Source organism: Pelodiscus sinensis, chromosome 9 (genome assembly GCF_052426305.1).
Source record: "Pelodiscus sinensis isolate ZL-2025 chromosome 9, ASM5242630v1, whole genome shotgun sequence".
Lineage (NCBI taxonomy): Eukaryota > Metazoa > Chordata > Testudines > Trionychidae > Pelodiscus > Pelodiscus sinensis.
The window spans coordinates 27,140,322-27,159,042 of record NC_143060.1 but is presented as its reverse complement, the minus strand read 5'-3'; the positions used below and the strand labels follow the sequence as shown (position 1 = coordinate 27,159,042).

Sequence of the window (18,721 nt, the reverse complement as noted above, 5' to 3'; positions counted from 1 at the left end):
GGAGACCATCTGCTAGAAATTTCCACAGTATAGAAGTTATTTTCTTCTTCTGGGTAAGACAAAATAGTTTTTATGCTCTCCAATTTTCCATTTCCTTTTTTTCCTGAAGTATCTGCTTCTCAGATAAACTGGTCTCTCCCTGCAGCTCCATAAGATACACCTGCTTGTGATTTTGTTCTTTTTGCCCACTGGTGCAGGACTCTACTATTTTCTTATACTAAAATGACCACATTTAGTTGGAAGAAACTGATGCATGGTTTTCTTTTTCTTCAGGAACTATTTTTATTTTAGGGATGTAAATGTGTTCTGAGATTGTTCAAGCAACTGTTGTCAGAATAGTCATTGCATCATCTCTCATTAAAAACTATATCAGCTAAGACAGTCTAAAATATTGATACCAATGGCTGAACCTTTGTATAGAAAAGGATGTGCCGCATGGTGGTATTTTATCTTTGGTCTTTTGATTTCTCCCTCAACTAATATTTGTGCACCATTTTTCCCCTCAAACCACCAGTCATCGTAGCAGATGAATCTGCATTATTTAAAGGTGAAGGAAGCACATAAATGGCTTTACAAAAGGAATTAAATTTTTGTATGTTACCTAGGTCATTTGTATCACAAGTACGAGGTTAATCCTGAAAGTCAGCTTCCACTCAGGTATCCTTAAAGTGGATTAGATTATGCATATTCACTTGCTATGAACAGCAGAAATTTGAATCCCTGCCACATTGTCTGTCTGTACTTGAGACATGCAAGGCTACTGTGTGGATTTCTAGCCATATCTTGATATTGCACTCTGGATTTAGCTTTTATATTAGATGTGCAGTTCAGGAGAGAAGTTCTGCAGTTATTCAACGGAGACTCCTAAAATCCATTTCCTTTCCACTTCTTAATAAATAAGGGTGTAACTCTCCAGAGGCAGTGGTGAAGAAGAAAGTGATTAGCTGTTTCTTCAGGATACGGTCTGCATTGATTAACACTAGTTTTCTATCCTCCTGACTATTTTGGGTGATTATTTAATGGAAGGAAATGGATGGCCTTTGGGTCTGTAACCCCTATTTATTATCAGGCAATAGTGTATGAGGGCATAGTTGAGTGTGTTCACACACCCCAATAAGCATTGCTATCCAGAGGTACTGAGCTTGTAGGTGAAGGGACTGGACATCACTGAGTGTGAAACCATGCAGGACATTTAGGTTAAAGAGAAATAGTTACTGTGGTAAATGTTCATTTCCTACCATCTACCAGCTCCTCAGCATTTTTATACCCTTTTGGCTTTTTTTTCCATGTCTGGTTTTCTGTGTCTTCCTCATAAGGAGGAATTTGGTGTATTTCTTGCCTTCAGAACTGAATGGGAGGCAGTGAAGTAAAAGTTTTTACCCAGCTCATCAAGATAAGCAAACTGCACTTCCATACACAGATATAAAGAGTTAGAAAGAACTGGAGAAATGGAAGGACTACTAAAGGAGATAGCTGATAGCCACAAAGGGACCCAAAGCTGTCCAGAATAGAGCTCAGGTTTTGAGAGCTCTAGAAGTTCTACTTGTTAACTGCTTTTCTCTTTTGTGCTGCATGAAATCCCTTCACATTTTAGACACAGTATGGTAGGCAAAGACTGTTGTTTAGCAGGTCTCCTCCTAAGCCCTGTAAAAGTGGAGTTTTGTGACTGCACAATTGAAGTTACCAAGGTGACACATGTCTCGTCCTATTCCCCTTCAGCACCTTCTGACACTCGTGCTAGTCATCCCATCTAAAGTGTTTCTTTTGCACTTAGCTTCACTTAGACTGAAATTATTCTAAAAAGAAGTTACAAACTGAAATTTGCCATTTATTTTTAAATTATGAACTCTTTGGGGCATATATGGTATCTCATTTTTATGTAAATCACTGTACTGACTCCCAGTGCTGTATATATTGTAAACATTTGGTGACTGGTTAACACTCTACATGATGTCCATTTTGCCACAGGTTTTATTCAGATTGAGTAATTTAGGTTTCATGCACTGCACTGTTAAAGCCTTGTCCAAAACTCATAAGAATGTACTAAAACTTTTCAGCAGACTGCACAGACTGTAAACGTATTTGAAAACATTTTTCTTCCATTTCCTCTTTTGGCAAAGTGCTCCTCCTGTTTCTCATCATTACCCACATACTTGTTCTTCTCTCCTTTCCCCTCTCATTACTGATTCAGCTTCCTCTTCTCAGTGCCAACTGCCTCTTTGATTCAGATGGAACCTTTTGCTGAGTATAGCTAAGAGGTGGCCACTTGCATCTAAGGCAGAGGGTGACAAGCTGCACCCCACAGAGCACATCCAACTGGTTGATCCTTTCAGTCCGGCCCTTGGCAATCCTCAAAGCTCTTGCTGGAGAGCCAGCCCAACTCCTGAGCAGCATGACAAGCAGGAGCACCTAGTCCCCAGCCTCTCCCCTTCTGTACCCCAGCCTCAGCTCCCCCAGCCAGTGCTTGGATGGTGTGGTCGTTGCACTGCCAGCCACGATGCTTTAGGTAATGTGGCCACAGTCCCACAAGCCTTGGTGCTCCAGGCAGCATGATCGAGGGGCAGGGAGCTTAGGGGTTGGATAGGGTGGGAGTCACGGGGGTGGGACTCTGGAAGTGGGGAGGGTTGGGTGGGAAGGGTTGGGTAAGGGAGAAGGAGGATGAGGGAGCCAGGGGATTAGGGGTACGTCTAGACTACATGCCTCTGTCGCCAGAGGCATGTAGATTAGGCTACCCGACATAGTAAAATGAAGCGGCGATTTAAATAATCGCCGCTTCATTTAAATTTACATGGCTGCCGCGCTGAGCCGACGAACAGCTGATCAGCTGTTTGTCGGCTCAGCGCGATAGTCTAGATGCTCCCCTGCCGACATCGAAGGTATTTGTCGACCACCCAGGTATGCCTCCTGGGATCAGCTGTTTGTCGGCTCAGCGCGGCAGCCATGTAAATTTAAATGAAGCGGTGATTATTTAAATCACCGCTTCATTTTACTATGTCGGGTAGCCTAATCTACATACCTCTGGCGACAGAGGCATGTAGTCTAGACGTACCCTAGAAGAGGGTGGGCCATGCCTAGCTGTCTGGAGAGAGACAGCTTTCTTCAACTTTTCCTACCTTGTCCTCTGTAAAATTTCCAAACCTGATGTGGCCCTCGGGCCAAAAATTTTGCCTATCCCTGACCTAAGGGTATGTCTACATTGCAGTTAAAAACCTGTGGCTGCCCATGCCAGCTGACTTAAGCCCATGGGGCTTGGTCTAAGGGCTCTATAATTGCTGAGTACACACTCAGGATGGGCCCCTGCAAAGTGGGAGGTTCCTACAGCCCCATAGCCCAATCCCTCTGAACCTGAGGAAGCTGGTATGGGCCAGCCACTGATGTCTGTTTAGTGTGAATAAACTGTTGAGACACAACCAAAGGTAAAGAGTAATTAACTTGTTGAAAGAGGTGCTGCTGTTTTCCAAGTACATCATCATTATTCTATCCCATTGCTTGGGTCTTATTCAGTACCAGCCAAATTTGGATCATGGGCAACTTTTTGTAGATCCCTGAGAATTGATGACAGAAACAATTCTTGTTTAACTGGCAACTGTGACATTACGGTATTTTCTTTTAATAGGCATAAACTGTGTCTAACTGCTTGTGATTATTCAGATTTATGGCTGCAATGGTATCAGTTGTATCTTATCTTGTATTTGGGATCCTTCCAGGTGAAAAACATAGGAATTCATATTTTCAGGTTTCTACTTAAGCCTTTATCAGAAAAAAATTAAAATAATGAGATGGGAAATTAAGATTATGTCCCTTATGACTTGTGTGGTGTTGTTGATTTGGTGCTAACCTATTGCATTAGTGTTTGAATTTGAATTTTTCAGTATTGCCAGGACATCATGTACTATGTGGTTATGCAGCCATGTAAATGCCATGTAATTTTTGCTAAGGTGTCACTTAAATCTGTTAGGTGTACATCAGCCTAAATGATTTTTTTTCCTGTAATTTTCTGTTCCTCAGCTTATCCACTTGCCATTTTAGAAGCTCCAGGAGAGAGAAATTGTGTAGCTAAAACCCTGCAGGGATACAAAATTTTGTATTCATATCCACATCTGTATCTGTAAAAATGAGCCCTGGGTAGCCACATCTATATCTGTGGATACAGATACATGCAGATATAAAATGGATATCCACACATTTGCAAGGTTCTGTCTATAGCCAGACGAAGTGTTGGATGCAGCACCATGAGGTTCAGTACATGCTAACGTATTGTCTTGTGGGGACCATGGAGAAAGATAGAGATAGAGAATATCTTAGGGTGTGTCTAAACTACATGGCTCCGTCGATGGAGCCATGTAGATTAGGCTGATCGGCAGAGGGAAATGAAGCCATGATTTAAATAATCGCGGCTTCATTTACATGGCTGCCGTGCTCTGCCGATCAGCTGATGATCAGCTATTTGTCGGCAGTTCGGGGCAGTCTGGACACGCCGCTGTTGGCAAGGAAGCCTTCGTCTACTGGCGCAGGTATGCCTCGTGAACAAAGACTTCCTTGTCGACAGCGGCGCGTCCAGACTGCCCCGATCTGCCGACAAACAGCTGATCATCAGCTGGTTGGCAGAGCGTGGCAGCCATTTAAATGTAAATGAAGCCGCGATTATTTAAATCGCGGCTTCATTTCCCTCTGCCGATCAGCCTAATCTTCATGGCTCCATCGACGGCGCCATGTAGTTTAGACACACCCTTATTGCCACTATATAAATTCATGGTATGCCCACATCTTGAATACTGTGTTCCAGTGTGGTCACCTCATCTCAAAGATATATTGGCATTGGAAAAGGTTCAGTAAAGGGCAACAAAAATGATTTGGGATTTGGAATGGGGGAGGGCATATAAAGAGAAATTAAACTGACTTCTCAGCTTAGAAAAGAGGAGACTGGGGGAGGATATGGTAGAGCTCGATAAAATCATAAGTATGGAGAAAGTAAATAAGGAAAACTTATGTACTTGTTTCCATAACATAAGAACTAGGAGTCACCAAATGAAATTAATAGTAGCAGATTTAAAACAAAAGGAAGCTTTTCTTCACGCAGTGCACAGTCCATCTGTGGAACTTCTTGCTAAAGGATGCTGTGAAGACCAGGACTTTAACTAGATACATTCATGGAAGTTAGGTCCATCAGTGGCTATTAGCCAGGATAGGTACGGGTGGTGTCCCTTGCTTCTGTTTGCCAGAGGCTGGAAATGGATCACAGGAAGGGGATCATGTGATGATTATTTGTTGTGTTGACTCCCTCTGGGGCATCTGGAATTGGCCACTGTTGGAAGACAGGATACTGGGCTTAGATGGACCTTTGGTCTGATCCAGTATGGCCTGTTTTTATGTTTTTAAGATACAGAAGCCAGTGGTTGCCATCCTATGGGTTTGAGGAACAGAACTATTCCACCTGCCATGCATCCTGAGTGGAGTGCTGCTCAGCAGATATGAATACAGCTGCTGCATCTTCCAAGCCTGCCCTGCTCCCGCAAGGCTTTGTTTCAGGCCTTTTTGCCACCATCTGTCACCACTTTCCCAATTTCAAAGTTGCAGTCTTTATGAAATGTCTTTGTAATCAGTCAACATTGCTTGATACTGCTATGAGGTTTAAAACAGGCATCCTCACGTTACTTAGGATGAATGTACAAGGAAAGGAGGGCTCTTGATATGGCTTAGTTAATACTGTAAAATATTTCCATGTTTTGAGAAATTAATTTGTCAGGATTTTGAATTTATTTCTACCTACTCTTTAACCTGTGTAAATTAATAGCATTGTTTTTCATGCAAGTACCCTCTTAACAATTGTGGGGTTAATTCATTTTCATTAAGTTTACTTTCATACTCTCATGGATGAGTACCTAAAATGCATTAACCTGTGTCTAATCATTGCAAACAATTACTTTGGACTGCTTTTTATTAATAAATAGTAACACATTTTTCATTGAAAACGAGTAGTCCTGCCCTTAGAGACTAACAAAATATATATAGTATCACAAGCTTTCATGGGCAAAACCCACTTCTTCAGATGAGCATTTTCTTTGTTTTTTAATATATAAAAATAATGTAAATCGTAGTCATGAGGTATAAGTAATATTTTGCTAGTATGCTAGCATTTTAAGTGTATTTGTAATAGCAATTTTAATGTAAGCATATACAAGCAGGCAGTTTCATTAGTTGTTCTCATAGTCTAGAAGAGTATTGTCTTGCTCTGATTGATCCAAATGATGTCTGTGAAGGAGTAGTCGACAGGATAGTCAGCTAGTTGCGCGCACCCCCTCTCCCCCCCATCAGAGAGAGGCAGCAAGTTGTGGGGAGAAGAGTGTGGTACTTCAAAGCGGCAGTGCTGCACAGAGCCTGGGGTCAGCTGCTCTGTGTGGCTCTGCCACTCTGAATGCCACAGGGAGCTCAGTTGTGGCATTTCTAAGTGGCAGTGCCACACAGAGCCGTGGGTCAGCAGAGGAGTCTGCAGCTGATCCCATGCTTCGTGCTTCTGCTTTTGAAGTGTAGCAACAGCCCGAAAGCTTTTGCTACACTTCAAAGGTGGAGGTGCCCTATCAACTAATTGAATAGTCAATGCAAGACTGCATCAACAATTCGATTAGTCAGTTACCTGATACTTAACATCCTTAATTCAAATGCTGTACCCCAAGTGTTTTTCTACTAAACACTATATATAACATTCTAATAGGTGACACCGTCATTCTTTTTCCTTCTTGTTGAAAATGAAAGAAACTGTTGAAGTAGTTCCCTTCCATTTGTCAATCCATGCATTCATAACAAGTGGGTGGCCTGAGTGTGTATATATATATTTATCTAATTTTAAAAACTTTTGGGCCATGTGAATCATATGTCATTTGAATAGGTTGCTGAAATCTGGAATTCTGAGAGGTGGAAAAGGGGGGGGGGGGGAAGAGTCTGTCCATCATCTTTGATGTAATAGTGCTCCAATGGATGATGTCCAGTGTTGCATGTTCAACTTTTAAAGAATTGGAGGAATACAAAAAATAAGGCTGGGATTTAAAAGGTTCCATGGATTGGACCAAACTTTAGTGAGTCCTACTATGTTACACTGACATCTCAGATCCATACACCGGAGTTTGTCCATCATTTATAGCAATAGGTTGAAACTTCAAATTTTAAATATATTTTGTTTTGGACCCATTTCTACACAAAGATAGTATGTATCAGTTTCTTTGATTTAGAAAGGCTATGCATTCAGCTAGCAAGATATTGTGTTAATACATTTTTTGTTGCTGTGTGATGATAATATGGCTGTTGGTGAATATGGACCTTTAAGGATGAGGTTTGGTATCTCTTGTGTAGGTGCAGACATTTAATAATCATAACTGTACATAATGATTTTTGTGTACGAGGTAGTGCTTTTTAGTAATACTGAATAAATAACAATAGTAAGTAAACTATTCTATTTCTTGGGCTCAATATCTTTCCCTGTAGAAATCCTTATTTGTTGAAACAGAATGAAGAAATATCTTTTAAATAAACATTTGTTACTTTTGTTGCAATGTAGAATATGTACTTCAGAACATTAGCATATTTTTATAAATGCCAGTGTTTTTTACTGTTACTTTTTTCTCATTGTTTTGTTTACATTTTTTTGAAGGTTTCCCAATGAGTGGATCATGATGAACATACTTTAGGGACTTGCCATAGCATGGCTGCTTCTCGATCTACTCGTGTTACAAGATCAACAGTGGGGTTAAATGGTTTGGATGAAAACTTTTGTGGTCGAACCTTAAGAAACCGTAGTATTGCTCATCCAGAAGAATTATCTCCTCATTCTCAAGTACGATCAAGATCACCAAAGAAGAGACCAGAGTCTGTGCAAACTCAGAAGGGAAGTAACAGTGGAAAAACTACTGATTTGAAACAGCAAAGTGCTCGGGAGTCATGGGTGAGCCCAAGAAAGAGAGGACTGTCTACTTCTGAAAAAGATAACGCTGAGAAACAAATTGTGGAAAATTGTGAGAAAAGACAAGCAGAACCTGTATCGCCAGTTTTAAAACGAATTAAACGTTGCCTACGTTCAGAGGTACCAAGCAGCTCAGAAGAGGAATTGCCTACTAAAACAGAAAAGGACTCATTGGAGTGTAAGAGTTCAATATCGGACAATGATGCAGACTCTGCAGGGACTAAACGAGCCTGTCGATGTCTTATATTGGATGATTGTGACAAAAGGGAAGTTAAAAAGGTGAATGCTTGTGCAGAAGGGTTTAATAATTCTGCAATAGTTGAAGAGCTCACAGACCATCAGGCTGTCAATGGGGTTGATGAGAGAGAATCAGATGCTCTAAATTGTGATGACTGTCAGCCTGATGGGAACACTAAACAGAACAGTGCTGATTCCTGTATGCCCAAGGAAAAAACGGTAGCAGAAAATGGGAATTCATTTCCCCATTCTTCATTGTTGCTTAATAGCAGCAAGGAGGACAGTGTTATAGACCATTATGTGCCTTGCACAAATTCACCAGAACAGGTAAAGTTAGAGGACCACAAAATAAATGACTGCTTGCCTGCGGAAATGACCGTTCAGGCAAATGAGCCAGCTACGGGGTCCTTTTCTGAAACCCAGTCATCTTTCTTAAGGGATTCTGAGGAGGAAGTAGATGTGGTGGGAGATAGCAGTGCCTCAAAAGAACAGTGTGCTGAAAACACCAATAACAACCTGAACACCGGTCATGATAGTACATCAATCTCAGGTGAACCTGAACCACCATCTTCTGTGCTGGAATGTGTTTCAGCTCAAATTACTTCTATGTCGGATCTTCAAGAACACAGATACACATTGAGAACTTCACCACGAAGGGCCCTTGCTAAAGGTAGCCCTACAAAAAATAACTCTCCTTGTAGAGAAAATGGGCAGGTTGAGGAAAACAATCTTAGTCTCACTGAAAAGAATGTATCTGCAAGTACTAATATCATCAGTGGATCTCCCATAAACTCTAAAGAAATGATGCAGAATGAAAAAGTGAGAGGTTGTGACTCTGGAGATTATGTGACTGATGGACTAAGTAAGCCACCCTCTGAGGCTCGACTAATTGCTGGATATATATCATCTGCCAAAGAGAGTGCCAACCTGCACACTGCAGAAGATGATGAGGAAGAACCCGATGTATATTACTTTGAATCAGATCATGTGGCATTGAAACACAACAAAGAGTATGTGTAACTATGGTAACCATGAATTCTGCTTTTGTTCTTTAGCCAAAAATCTAATATTCCAAAATTATCTAAGTACTTCCACAATAACGTATGTATTTATATTTCTTAATTGTTCAGTTATTAGTTTTCATAAATACTTTAAACTCAATCTTCATTTCTCCTGTCTTCTCAAAAATAACCTTTAATCTTTTTAATATGCAGTGTGGTACAGCAATGTGGTTTATACAGTTCTGATAATTTAAGTTTCTAGCAAAAAAATATTTTTTGAAACACATTTCAGTTTTTCACCTATAGGGAAGTTGAAGAAACCAAACTAAAAGATTACAGCCTTTAACTAGAAATACTTTGATTATTTTTCATCCTGTCAGTTACAGTACATACAGGTTTATTAAATAGTGATACTGCTATCCATAACAGAGTATATAAACAAACTGCTATGGAATCCATTTTCAAAGCAGGGAGAAAATTAGCTTTTTTTCGTGTCAATTAATTTGAGTTATTTTGCTGAATTCCAATACAATGATTTGAAAACTTACACCAGTGCTGTCATTTGCATCATGTTTTCATCTATAGTGACATTATTTTAGCACAAAAAGTACAGATGGATATTCTAATTACTCTTAGAAAGTGCAAATGTGATTTGTTTACTTCAATTTTACTAAGAGCTATTCAGATAATCACAAATATGTAATATGGTAAAAGTCCTTGTAAAGGAAAAGCACTGATTATTTTTGTAAACAAAGTATACATGGAAAGAATTTGCCCATATATGACAGATCATGTCACAACTTTATGCCAAATGACAAATTAAGACCTTTTTAAAATTTGTGTTTTTGTTTTTCTTACTACTTAGTATATTGTCTAGTTTTTCTTCTGAGTACTGAAATACCAAAACTATTAAATGCAGAGGAGCTTTACTTTGTTTCATATGAACAAACAAACAAAGTTATTGTTAGCTATAAGACTTGACAGAAGCTGTGGTTTGCAGAGATAATGACACCCCTGGGGCATTATGAAGCACAAGACACAGATGATTGTCTCTATTCCTGCAGAAGTTTTGACTGTGTTGTTATGACTTGTGGAGTTACATTATTGCTGTAATGAAATTTCTTCAGTCTTGGCTATAAGTAATTTGCTTTGATTAGAGAACACTTCCAGTTAAAGTATGCAGTAGTTCAGCTGTGAGGTTTGCATAAATTATCCTTAACAATAATAGTGTGCAGACACTACAGCACTTTTTCAATGGCTTTGCTGTTGACAGACATTGCATATTGTACAAAATTAAATGTGTGGTAAAGGTCAGATGAAATGGAAAGCTGATCCTTTTTTAGGGTTTTCTTTTGTTTTATTTAACAAGGTGACCTATTTTAATTTCATGTCTATGTAAGGACAGTGTTTCTCTCAGCTCTGTAACTGCTGCTTATTAGAAATAGAATGGGACAGTGGGGCCTTGCATTTTGCTCTTCTAAAATTAAACATACAGAAAACCAACATTATTGTAGGGGAAATCCACATATGGATAAACATTAGAGAATAGTGCATTTAATTTCTCTGGTAGTGTGTGCAAATGGGTGTAAATCTATATTCCTGTAAAGTTAGAAGCTAATTTGAGACCACTTTGAAACATGGACCAATTTGTTAATATCTATATGTATATGATTGCTTTTTGAATTTGACTAGTTATTATTGATTTTTGGCAGGCAACTTGTGACATCTGGTTGGAATGGTTTTGAAAATAGATATATTTATAGGCTGCTTCTAGCCACTGGTGATTATTAAGGGGTAATGATCTAAATGCAGAATTTTAAGCAAATTATCTCAGTTTCTGAGATGTAGAACATTCCATCAGTAGATACAGCAAGAAAGTGGGACTTCTGCAATCTTCTAGAAATCATGGTATAAATCAGGGAAAGATGGTGTCCTATTTTGAAGTGCAAACTATTGAAATACTGTTATTTAATCTTGAGCCTTTGTACAAAGAATGGGCAAGTCTGCGGTGAGATTAGCAGTGTGCACCAAACTCCCCTCTGTGGAAACTGAGTGTGAGTTTAAATGTCACTAGTTTACATTAAGGTAGTTACTTTAGAGTTTCTATTATAGAAGGCAGATACTGATAGTTCTGTTTTATTTTGGCTTTACAGTGCGTGGTGGTCTGTTTAATAGCTCTGCAAAGAGGATAACCTCTCAGTATCTTACAGCAATTCATGATTAGCCATGCTTTTTCTTTGTGGATGAATTGTGCTCTCTTTGTGCACCCTTTAATTCCTTTTACAAGTCAATCCAGGCAGTCATTCGATAGATGACACTCACTATCACTCCATAGGTCATCAGTGAGAAATCGGGATTTTTCTGATAGCCACCTGTACTGTTAACAAAGAGTGTCCAAATTGTGGTTCCCCCCCACCTCCCTTGGGTTACAGAGGAACCTTTTGGATGTCGGACTGGATCTAGGCCATCCACTACAGGGCAGGGAAGGAGCCGCCGCGCTGCCCTGCTCCTCTCCCAGCTCTGCCCTGGCACCCTCTCTCCCATCTGGCATGGTCAGGCTCCTGGCCCCAGCCTTGGCTGCTGGCTGTGGTACTGCACCCAGCTTTGTTCCTAGACCTTCCCTTTCTCCCCATCCCCCAGAGCCACAGCTCCACTCCCAGCCTGGGTGGGGGGAGGGGAAGGGGAGTCAAGACAAGTGTAAGGGGAAGCATGACCATGAAAAGTTACTACTGCCACAGAACAATATATATACAAAACTGCTCAGCCTCTAATATCCGTAGTTGTCTCATAAATCTTAATTGTGAAATTCATAAAACCTAAGTTTCACTATGTTTGAAAATGGCTTTGTTTTATACAATATTATCAGGAGTTGTAATTTACTGATGAATGCTAAATTTATATTGATGTTGTTAATTTAAGGTATTTCCTACTGTTACTTACCTCAATAATTACAGTAACTTTATTTGTAAAATGTTCATATTTCCATTTAGAATGTTAGACTGTGCTAAAATGCTCATCAAAAACCCTTAAGATTTGTTGCCCAGAAAAACAAGGCAATAACATATCTTTTGTGGCCTTTTTATGTGAAACTGTTTTTATTTGACACTATTCATAAAACGTTTTTATTTGGACACTTCTAAGAAAATATGAAAATACTACTGGAAAATAAATACCACAAATTGGGTGGATAGTGGAATATTATTATTTATATTCGTTATAACAGCCTTTGCCAGGTTGGGGTTCATGGTAAGCGCTATACAGTCTTAAAGCAAATGACAGTCCCTCCTCCAAAGAGTGATTGAGAATACTATAATCTATAGTTATACAGTACAGGTTGAGCCTCTCTCATCTAGAACTCTCTCGTCCAGGATGATTTTAGTTAGCTGGATGTCCACTTTTCATGGGTGTACCCAAATTTCCCACGGCCCCATAACATTTGTTTACAGCCACCACTCCTAGCTCTATGTTCTGTGTTGTTACTTAGCTCTAATTTACCTCTTAAATGTCTCCAGCACAGTAAGCATTGGAAGTGTTGGTAATGCTGCTAGACAATATTGACCTCCTGTGGTCCAGAAAATTCTCTTGTTCAAAACTGGTCAGGTCCTGAGGGTTCTGGACTAGAGAGGTGCAACTTGTAGTAGAAATAAATAACAGGCTAGGATCTAGAGTTTATATAATTGTAAAATGTGTGTGGGAGGGAGTGTCCTTTTTGTTTCATGTATCTATTGTTTGTTCAGGCTTTGGTTTTGTTTTTCTTTGGTGCAATTTCTACTCTTACAAGTCTTTCTGAAAAAATATCAGTTCTGTATATAATTTAGAGTATTTTTCATATAATTTTCCAGTACATAATTATTACGTTTTAACACTTTTCAAAAGTCTTTTTATTTAGTTGCCTCATTGCATCTTAATACTCGCTAATGTATCCACTTGCTGTCTCCTTGTCAACCTTTATCATTCCTATCAACTTGCTTACCCTAAATTGTCTGTCTTCTCAATTCAGGCTTATTGTTTTCTGTATCTTTCTCTTTGTGCTGCTTTTCATTTTTCCTTAAATCTGTCTCTTTTCTTAACCTACTACTCTCCACTTACATTACCTTTCCTGTTTGTCTTGAAATGCTTTACATAGATACTTAGACAGGGACTATGGGCTGGGGGCTGGAAGGGTCTGCTCAGAACCATCTTTTGAGAGATTGGCTAGTCCCGTGGCCAAGTTTGGGTGAGTTCATTATACCTTTATGCATTGCTCCACAGTTATGGACTGAATCTGAGATCAATTTTTCATGGGGACACGTGTACTTGCATGGAATCCCATTGAGCTCAGTGGGGTTCTGCACAGGCGCAAGGGCCTATATAAGGTGACTAGATATAGACCGAGAAACCTATATATTCCCAATAGACAAGTGTTACCTTATCTTTCTGCCTACGTTTATTGTACTTATAGTTCAAAAATGATGTATTCGTATGTGAATTTAAAAGAAAAGACAAAGAATGTATAATACTTCATTATATTTCTAAAATCTCTATTGCCTGTAATGGATTGTTTTGTTAATGTGGAGCCCTAGTTGAAGCCAGTGAGCTTGTGCAGATACAAGAGTCTACCTATGGACAAAGAATTACAGAGTCACACCAAGATACATTTATGATAATTTTCAAACAATATAATTAATACACATACATTTTAACTTTTAACTTTTACAATTTTTTATGACATGTGCACACCCACTTATTTTGCTGTCCCAGTTATTTCAAAACCTTCTTACAGAGGACCCATTTGAAGTATACATTTATAAGTATACAACTTAAATTCTACCTTGTAATGACATCATGCAGTTATGAGTTGTGCCTAATAGTGCATGCCGCTCCAGTTTATATTATACTGATTTTGAGACACATTAATTTTTTTCATTATTTCTCCCTTCAAGGGGCACACCATCTTTCCTGAGGGAAGCTTAACGTTAGTCTTATTTGGAACAATGAGGCCTGATGGTTATTTTGAAAAGGGACTTTTTTTACTTATAAGCAGCCTTGTATCACCAGACATTAAGAACAATAGGAGATGGCAAATACTTTGAAATGGGACAGTTCTTCATATTCTCTGTGGAAGAATATTATTTGACAGCTGCAATTGAAGAAGATTTTTTACTTTTGAAGACTAATGGTAATAAGTTACCCTTGATCTTTAAAAACAGTCTCCAGATATAGCCTATGCGTATTATTAGAGTGAATGCTAACTATGATATGGGCCCTTGTTATTCTGTTAATACTACTAAGGACAATATGGCCTGAGAGGGAAAAAGCTTTAGTTTATTTTAGCTCATAAAATACTTAATGGGTTTAGCTGCAGATTCAGAAAATTAATTCTGTGTTCAAAGACCACAATGCTATTACAGTAAACTTCCGATAATCCGGCACCTTTAGGATCCAGGAGGTGCCGGATTATCAGATATGCTGGACTATTGGAAGGGGGAGCTATGAGGAGTCTGGAGTGGGGTGGGGAGATGCCACCTCAGACCCCTCATAGCCTTGCCTTCCGATAGTCCGGCTCTGCCCCAGGCGTCCCTGATTCAGCCGCTGCTGATCAGTTTCAGCAGCGACTGGCCTGGGGCAGAGCAGCTGGGGTGCTGCCGGGTTGGTTCTGCAGCCCCGAGGGGCAGCGCTATGGGACCAACCGGCAGTACCCCAGCGGCTCTGCCCCTGGCTTCCCCGATTCAGCTGCTGGTCAGTTTCAGCAGCGGCTGAATTGGGGAAGCTGGGCGCAGAGCAGCTCCAATTGTCCGGCAGCTGGAGCACTTCCGGGTTCCTGATGGTGCCGGACCATCAGGAGTGCCGGAGCATTGGATGCCGGACCACTGGAGTTTTACTGTACCTTATTGAGCTTTGGTAGAATTTTTCATAGAAAACGAAGTGATTTAATCCTGATTCAACTGAAAATCTGAACTTTATGCTTCTACTTTATTCTTCCACAGTTGAAGGAGCTGTACAAGAAACCTTTTGTATGAGTATTACAACTACTGTAGTAATACAAATAGGTTTTTTTGCAAAATAGCATTATACTAACAATGTGAATGAATTATTAGTGAAGTTATGCTATTTTTATAAGAAATGCAACCTTGAGAAAGCAATAGGTATAATAAACTATTATATTAAATATTCAATTAATAAATAAATTAACTCTTCACATGACTTGAAAAATGATTTTGGCAAATTACACATGACTAGTAAAAAGCTTGGGTGAATGCTTTCAGTTTTTACAGAGTAGCTTTAAAAAAAAAGAAATTAAAAGTTTGCAGAAATAATCTTCAAATTTGAGTGGAGTCTAAACCAATATAATGTTGTCTTGCTGAGGCAGCATGTGGACTACAGTTCCACTTCCTTTGCCATCTAGTCGTAGCTTTGCCAAACTGCAACAGAGTAAAATTAACTAATTTCATTGCTGTCCCTAGGACTCTGACAAGAATGAGGTCAGTTTCACTGTGTAGCTGTCTGGGAAATCTCTGACTAGGAACACAGCAGGCATTGCAGTTGCTTATTAGGAAGAAAAATTAAATAATTTGCATATGAAGGGAGGCATACAGTAGTGGAAACATCTCCCTAAAAATAGCCAGAATGGTATGGTAAAGGAATAGTCGAAGCAGCCATAAGACAACTAATGGTATAGAAATGAAGACTGCCAGTGTTTTGGTTTTTTTGGTTTTGGTAGGGGCCCTGAAATGAAAGAGGAGCAACAGCATGAGACAAAATGTGCATGCTCTTTTTTTCTTTCTGGGAGACAGGTGGATTTATGGAGACATGGACAAGAACACTACACATTTATTATACAATTAGTAGCCAGAGACTGATTTTAAAGTTAAATTCACCTAAGATCTAGGTATGACACCTTTGTATTTATTCCTATACCTTCCCATTCCTTTGGCACCTGGACATTGGGAATTCCCTTATCATTTCTGTTGGTCTTTGACTAACATCTTTAATTATCTGGCTCTTAAGAATCTGTTAAAATGTTAAATTTATATGATGGGTTGGGTTTAGGGTGTGTGGGGAGAGTGTTCATGGGTATAGAAAAAGGAGGAATTTACACAAAATAGGAGAGCTACTTGTGTTGTTGAGAGAAGAAGAGAGAAATTTAAAGAGGAGATATCAATCACAAAAAGATCAAAGTGTGAAGGGAGCAAATCTGGATTGTTAAAGAGGGAGGAAAAAAGAAATGTTATAGGTTTGTATTTACTTTTTTTTAATGTAACTTGAGTCACATGGTGTAATGAAAAGTACCCAATAAACAGTGGATTTATTCCTTTAAGTTATTTTCTTGGGGCACCACTTCATCTGCAGTTTTCATCCTGGTTAATCTACTTAGTTTTGGGGCAAGTCTACACTACAAAATTAAGTTGACATAACTTTTGTCAACGTACAGCCATCCTAATAATTAAATTGCTTTTGCATGTCCTCACTATGTTCCTTGTAGTGAGAACATACACCACAGTCACTAGCACTTGCATCTAATGCATTGTGTTTTGGGAAGGGTTTGCAATACTTCATGAGGGCATATGAATTACACGGGAGACTGGGAACATAGTGTCATTGTCCCATGATCCCATTTTCTCCATTTTATATTGTTATCTGTATTCTGTAAAGTCTTGTGTCTCTTTTCAAAAGCCCGGCAAACCTGTGTGTCTACCATGCATGTGAAAAGATTGGATTCTGCAGAGCTCTGCACTATTGTGATAAGTACAGGCAGTCCCCAGGTTACGTACAAGATAGGGACTGTAGGTTTGTTCTTAAGTAGAATTTGTATGTAAGTCGGAACTGGTACATATTATAGGGGAAACTCTAGCCAAACATTTCTCCAGAGCTCAGTTTTATTCTCCCACACCTCACTTCCCTCAGTCCTGAGGTGTCTGCTGAGAAAAGCCTCTCCTTGTCTCCCTAGTCTGCTGGAGGGGGGGCACTAGCTTCCCGTCTCCCTGGTCTGCTGGGGGGAAGCAACTAGTGCGGGGTTGCCTCACTCCATTTGTAAGTAGGGATCTGATGTAAGTCGGATCCATGTAACCCGGGGACTGCCTGTATTGCAAACACAGCACTCTCCATATTTGCAGAGCCACCAGAGGAGCTCTGGGGAACATGATGATTCCTTGGAGGCTAGCTTTCTGTGGGAGATGGAAACAATTCAGAGTTGTTGGCATTTATGGAGCAGCTGCAGATGGTTGAATGCCAATTGTGGGCCCAAAAAACACAACATTGATGTAATCAAATCATTATGCAGGTGTGGGATGATAAGCAGTGACTGCAGAAATTTCAAATGCACGAAGCCATATTCCTTGAACAATGTGCAGAACTCGCCCAGACCTCCAGTGGAGCGACACAAAAATGAAAGTTGCACTGACATTGGAGAAATTAATGGAGATCGTTTTGGGAAAGCTTGTTAACTCCAAATTGCTGCTAGTTGGTCAGGAATCAATTTGGAGTTGAGAAATCCACCCTGGGAGTTACTGTGATGCATGTGTGCTGGGTGATTAAGTAATCCTGCTACAAAGCACTGTGGCTCTGGGCAATGTGTAGAGTGCAGTAAATGGTTTCATAGCAGTGGAGTTCGTAAATTGTGGTGCAATAATAATTGACATGCATATCCCTATTTTTTTTCCACCAGTTTACCTTGCTATATGATACAGCAACAGAAATGGCTACTTTGCTATGGTATTGGAAGTGCCAGTGGAGCACCAGGGATTTTACTTACCTCCATTGAGAAAGATCAGGGAAGGTACATCCCATACACATCTTTATGAACAGACCATTGTGAATGTTGAAATGCCTGTTGTGATCCTGGGAAACTCAGCCTACTCCAATGGCTCATGGAGCCAGATATCCGCCATCTCAGTAGAAGCAATGAGTGCTTGAACTATAGGCTCAACAGTTGAGAGTGACAGTTGAATGTGCCTTTTGCCCTTTGAAAGACTCTGGTACTGTCTAGTCACAAGATCTGACTTCAGTGGGGGGGAAAAATCCCAATGATTATAGCAGCTTGTTGTGTGCTTCAGAGTATCTGTGAAGCAAATGAAGAAACATTTCCATGGCTCTCTGTCTGCTGATATTGAGCAGCCAGATAGCATCCTGTTATCGCTGGTATAAGGCTCAGGGAGATGTTGAAAGAACATTTTAAGTGAGCCACAGTAATTGTGTATAGCTGTAGTGTGCTCTGCCTAGCATTGCTTTTTTTGTTTTGTTTTTTTACGTTCTAGTATGAATGAGTGCTCTGTAAGTTTTTAGTAATGTTGCAAATGCACCTTTTGCTATTATCTGTGAGTGTCTGTCCCAACTAGCATATGAATTAGGTTTCCATAGACTTTTATTCCAAACTCATATGAGAGAGGTATTTGTAACTGAATGAAACTTTATAAATATAGGAGAGAGAATCTTTGAAGGGGAATGAGCAGTTATTTTCATTTCACAAACACATATGCCATCTGTGTATGTCTCAGGTCAGTGCATGTGTGGTTCTGATTGTTTCTTTGTATTTTCCCCCAAAGCTGGTGTG

At 39.7% G+C, this 18,721-nt stretch overlaps 1 protein-coding gene across 9 annotated transcripts in view; it reads left to right on the top strand.

Moving 5' to 3' along the window:
* ZZZ3 (zinc finger ZZ-type containing 3) overlaps window positions 1-18,721 on the top strand; it is a 120,749-nt gene that overhangs the window by 24,324 nt on the left and 77,704 nt on the right. For 7 of the 9 annotated variants that reach the window (XM_075936298.2, XM_075936297.2, XM_075936293.2 and 4 more), the window contains 2 exons: window positions 7,646-9,201; window positions 17,837-17,947. In XM_075936298.2, the coding sequence (XP_075792413.2) occupies window positions 7,697-9,201; window positions 17,837-17,947 (1,616 nt within the window). In that variant the 5' untranslated portion in view covers window positions 7,646-7,696. The remainder of the gene's footprint in view (window positions 1-7,645; window positions 9,202-17,836; window positions 17,948-18,721) is intronic. The other 2 variants (XM_075936300.2, XM_075936299.2) reach the window with 1 other exon arrangement.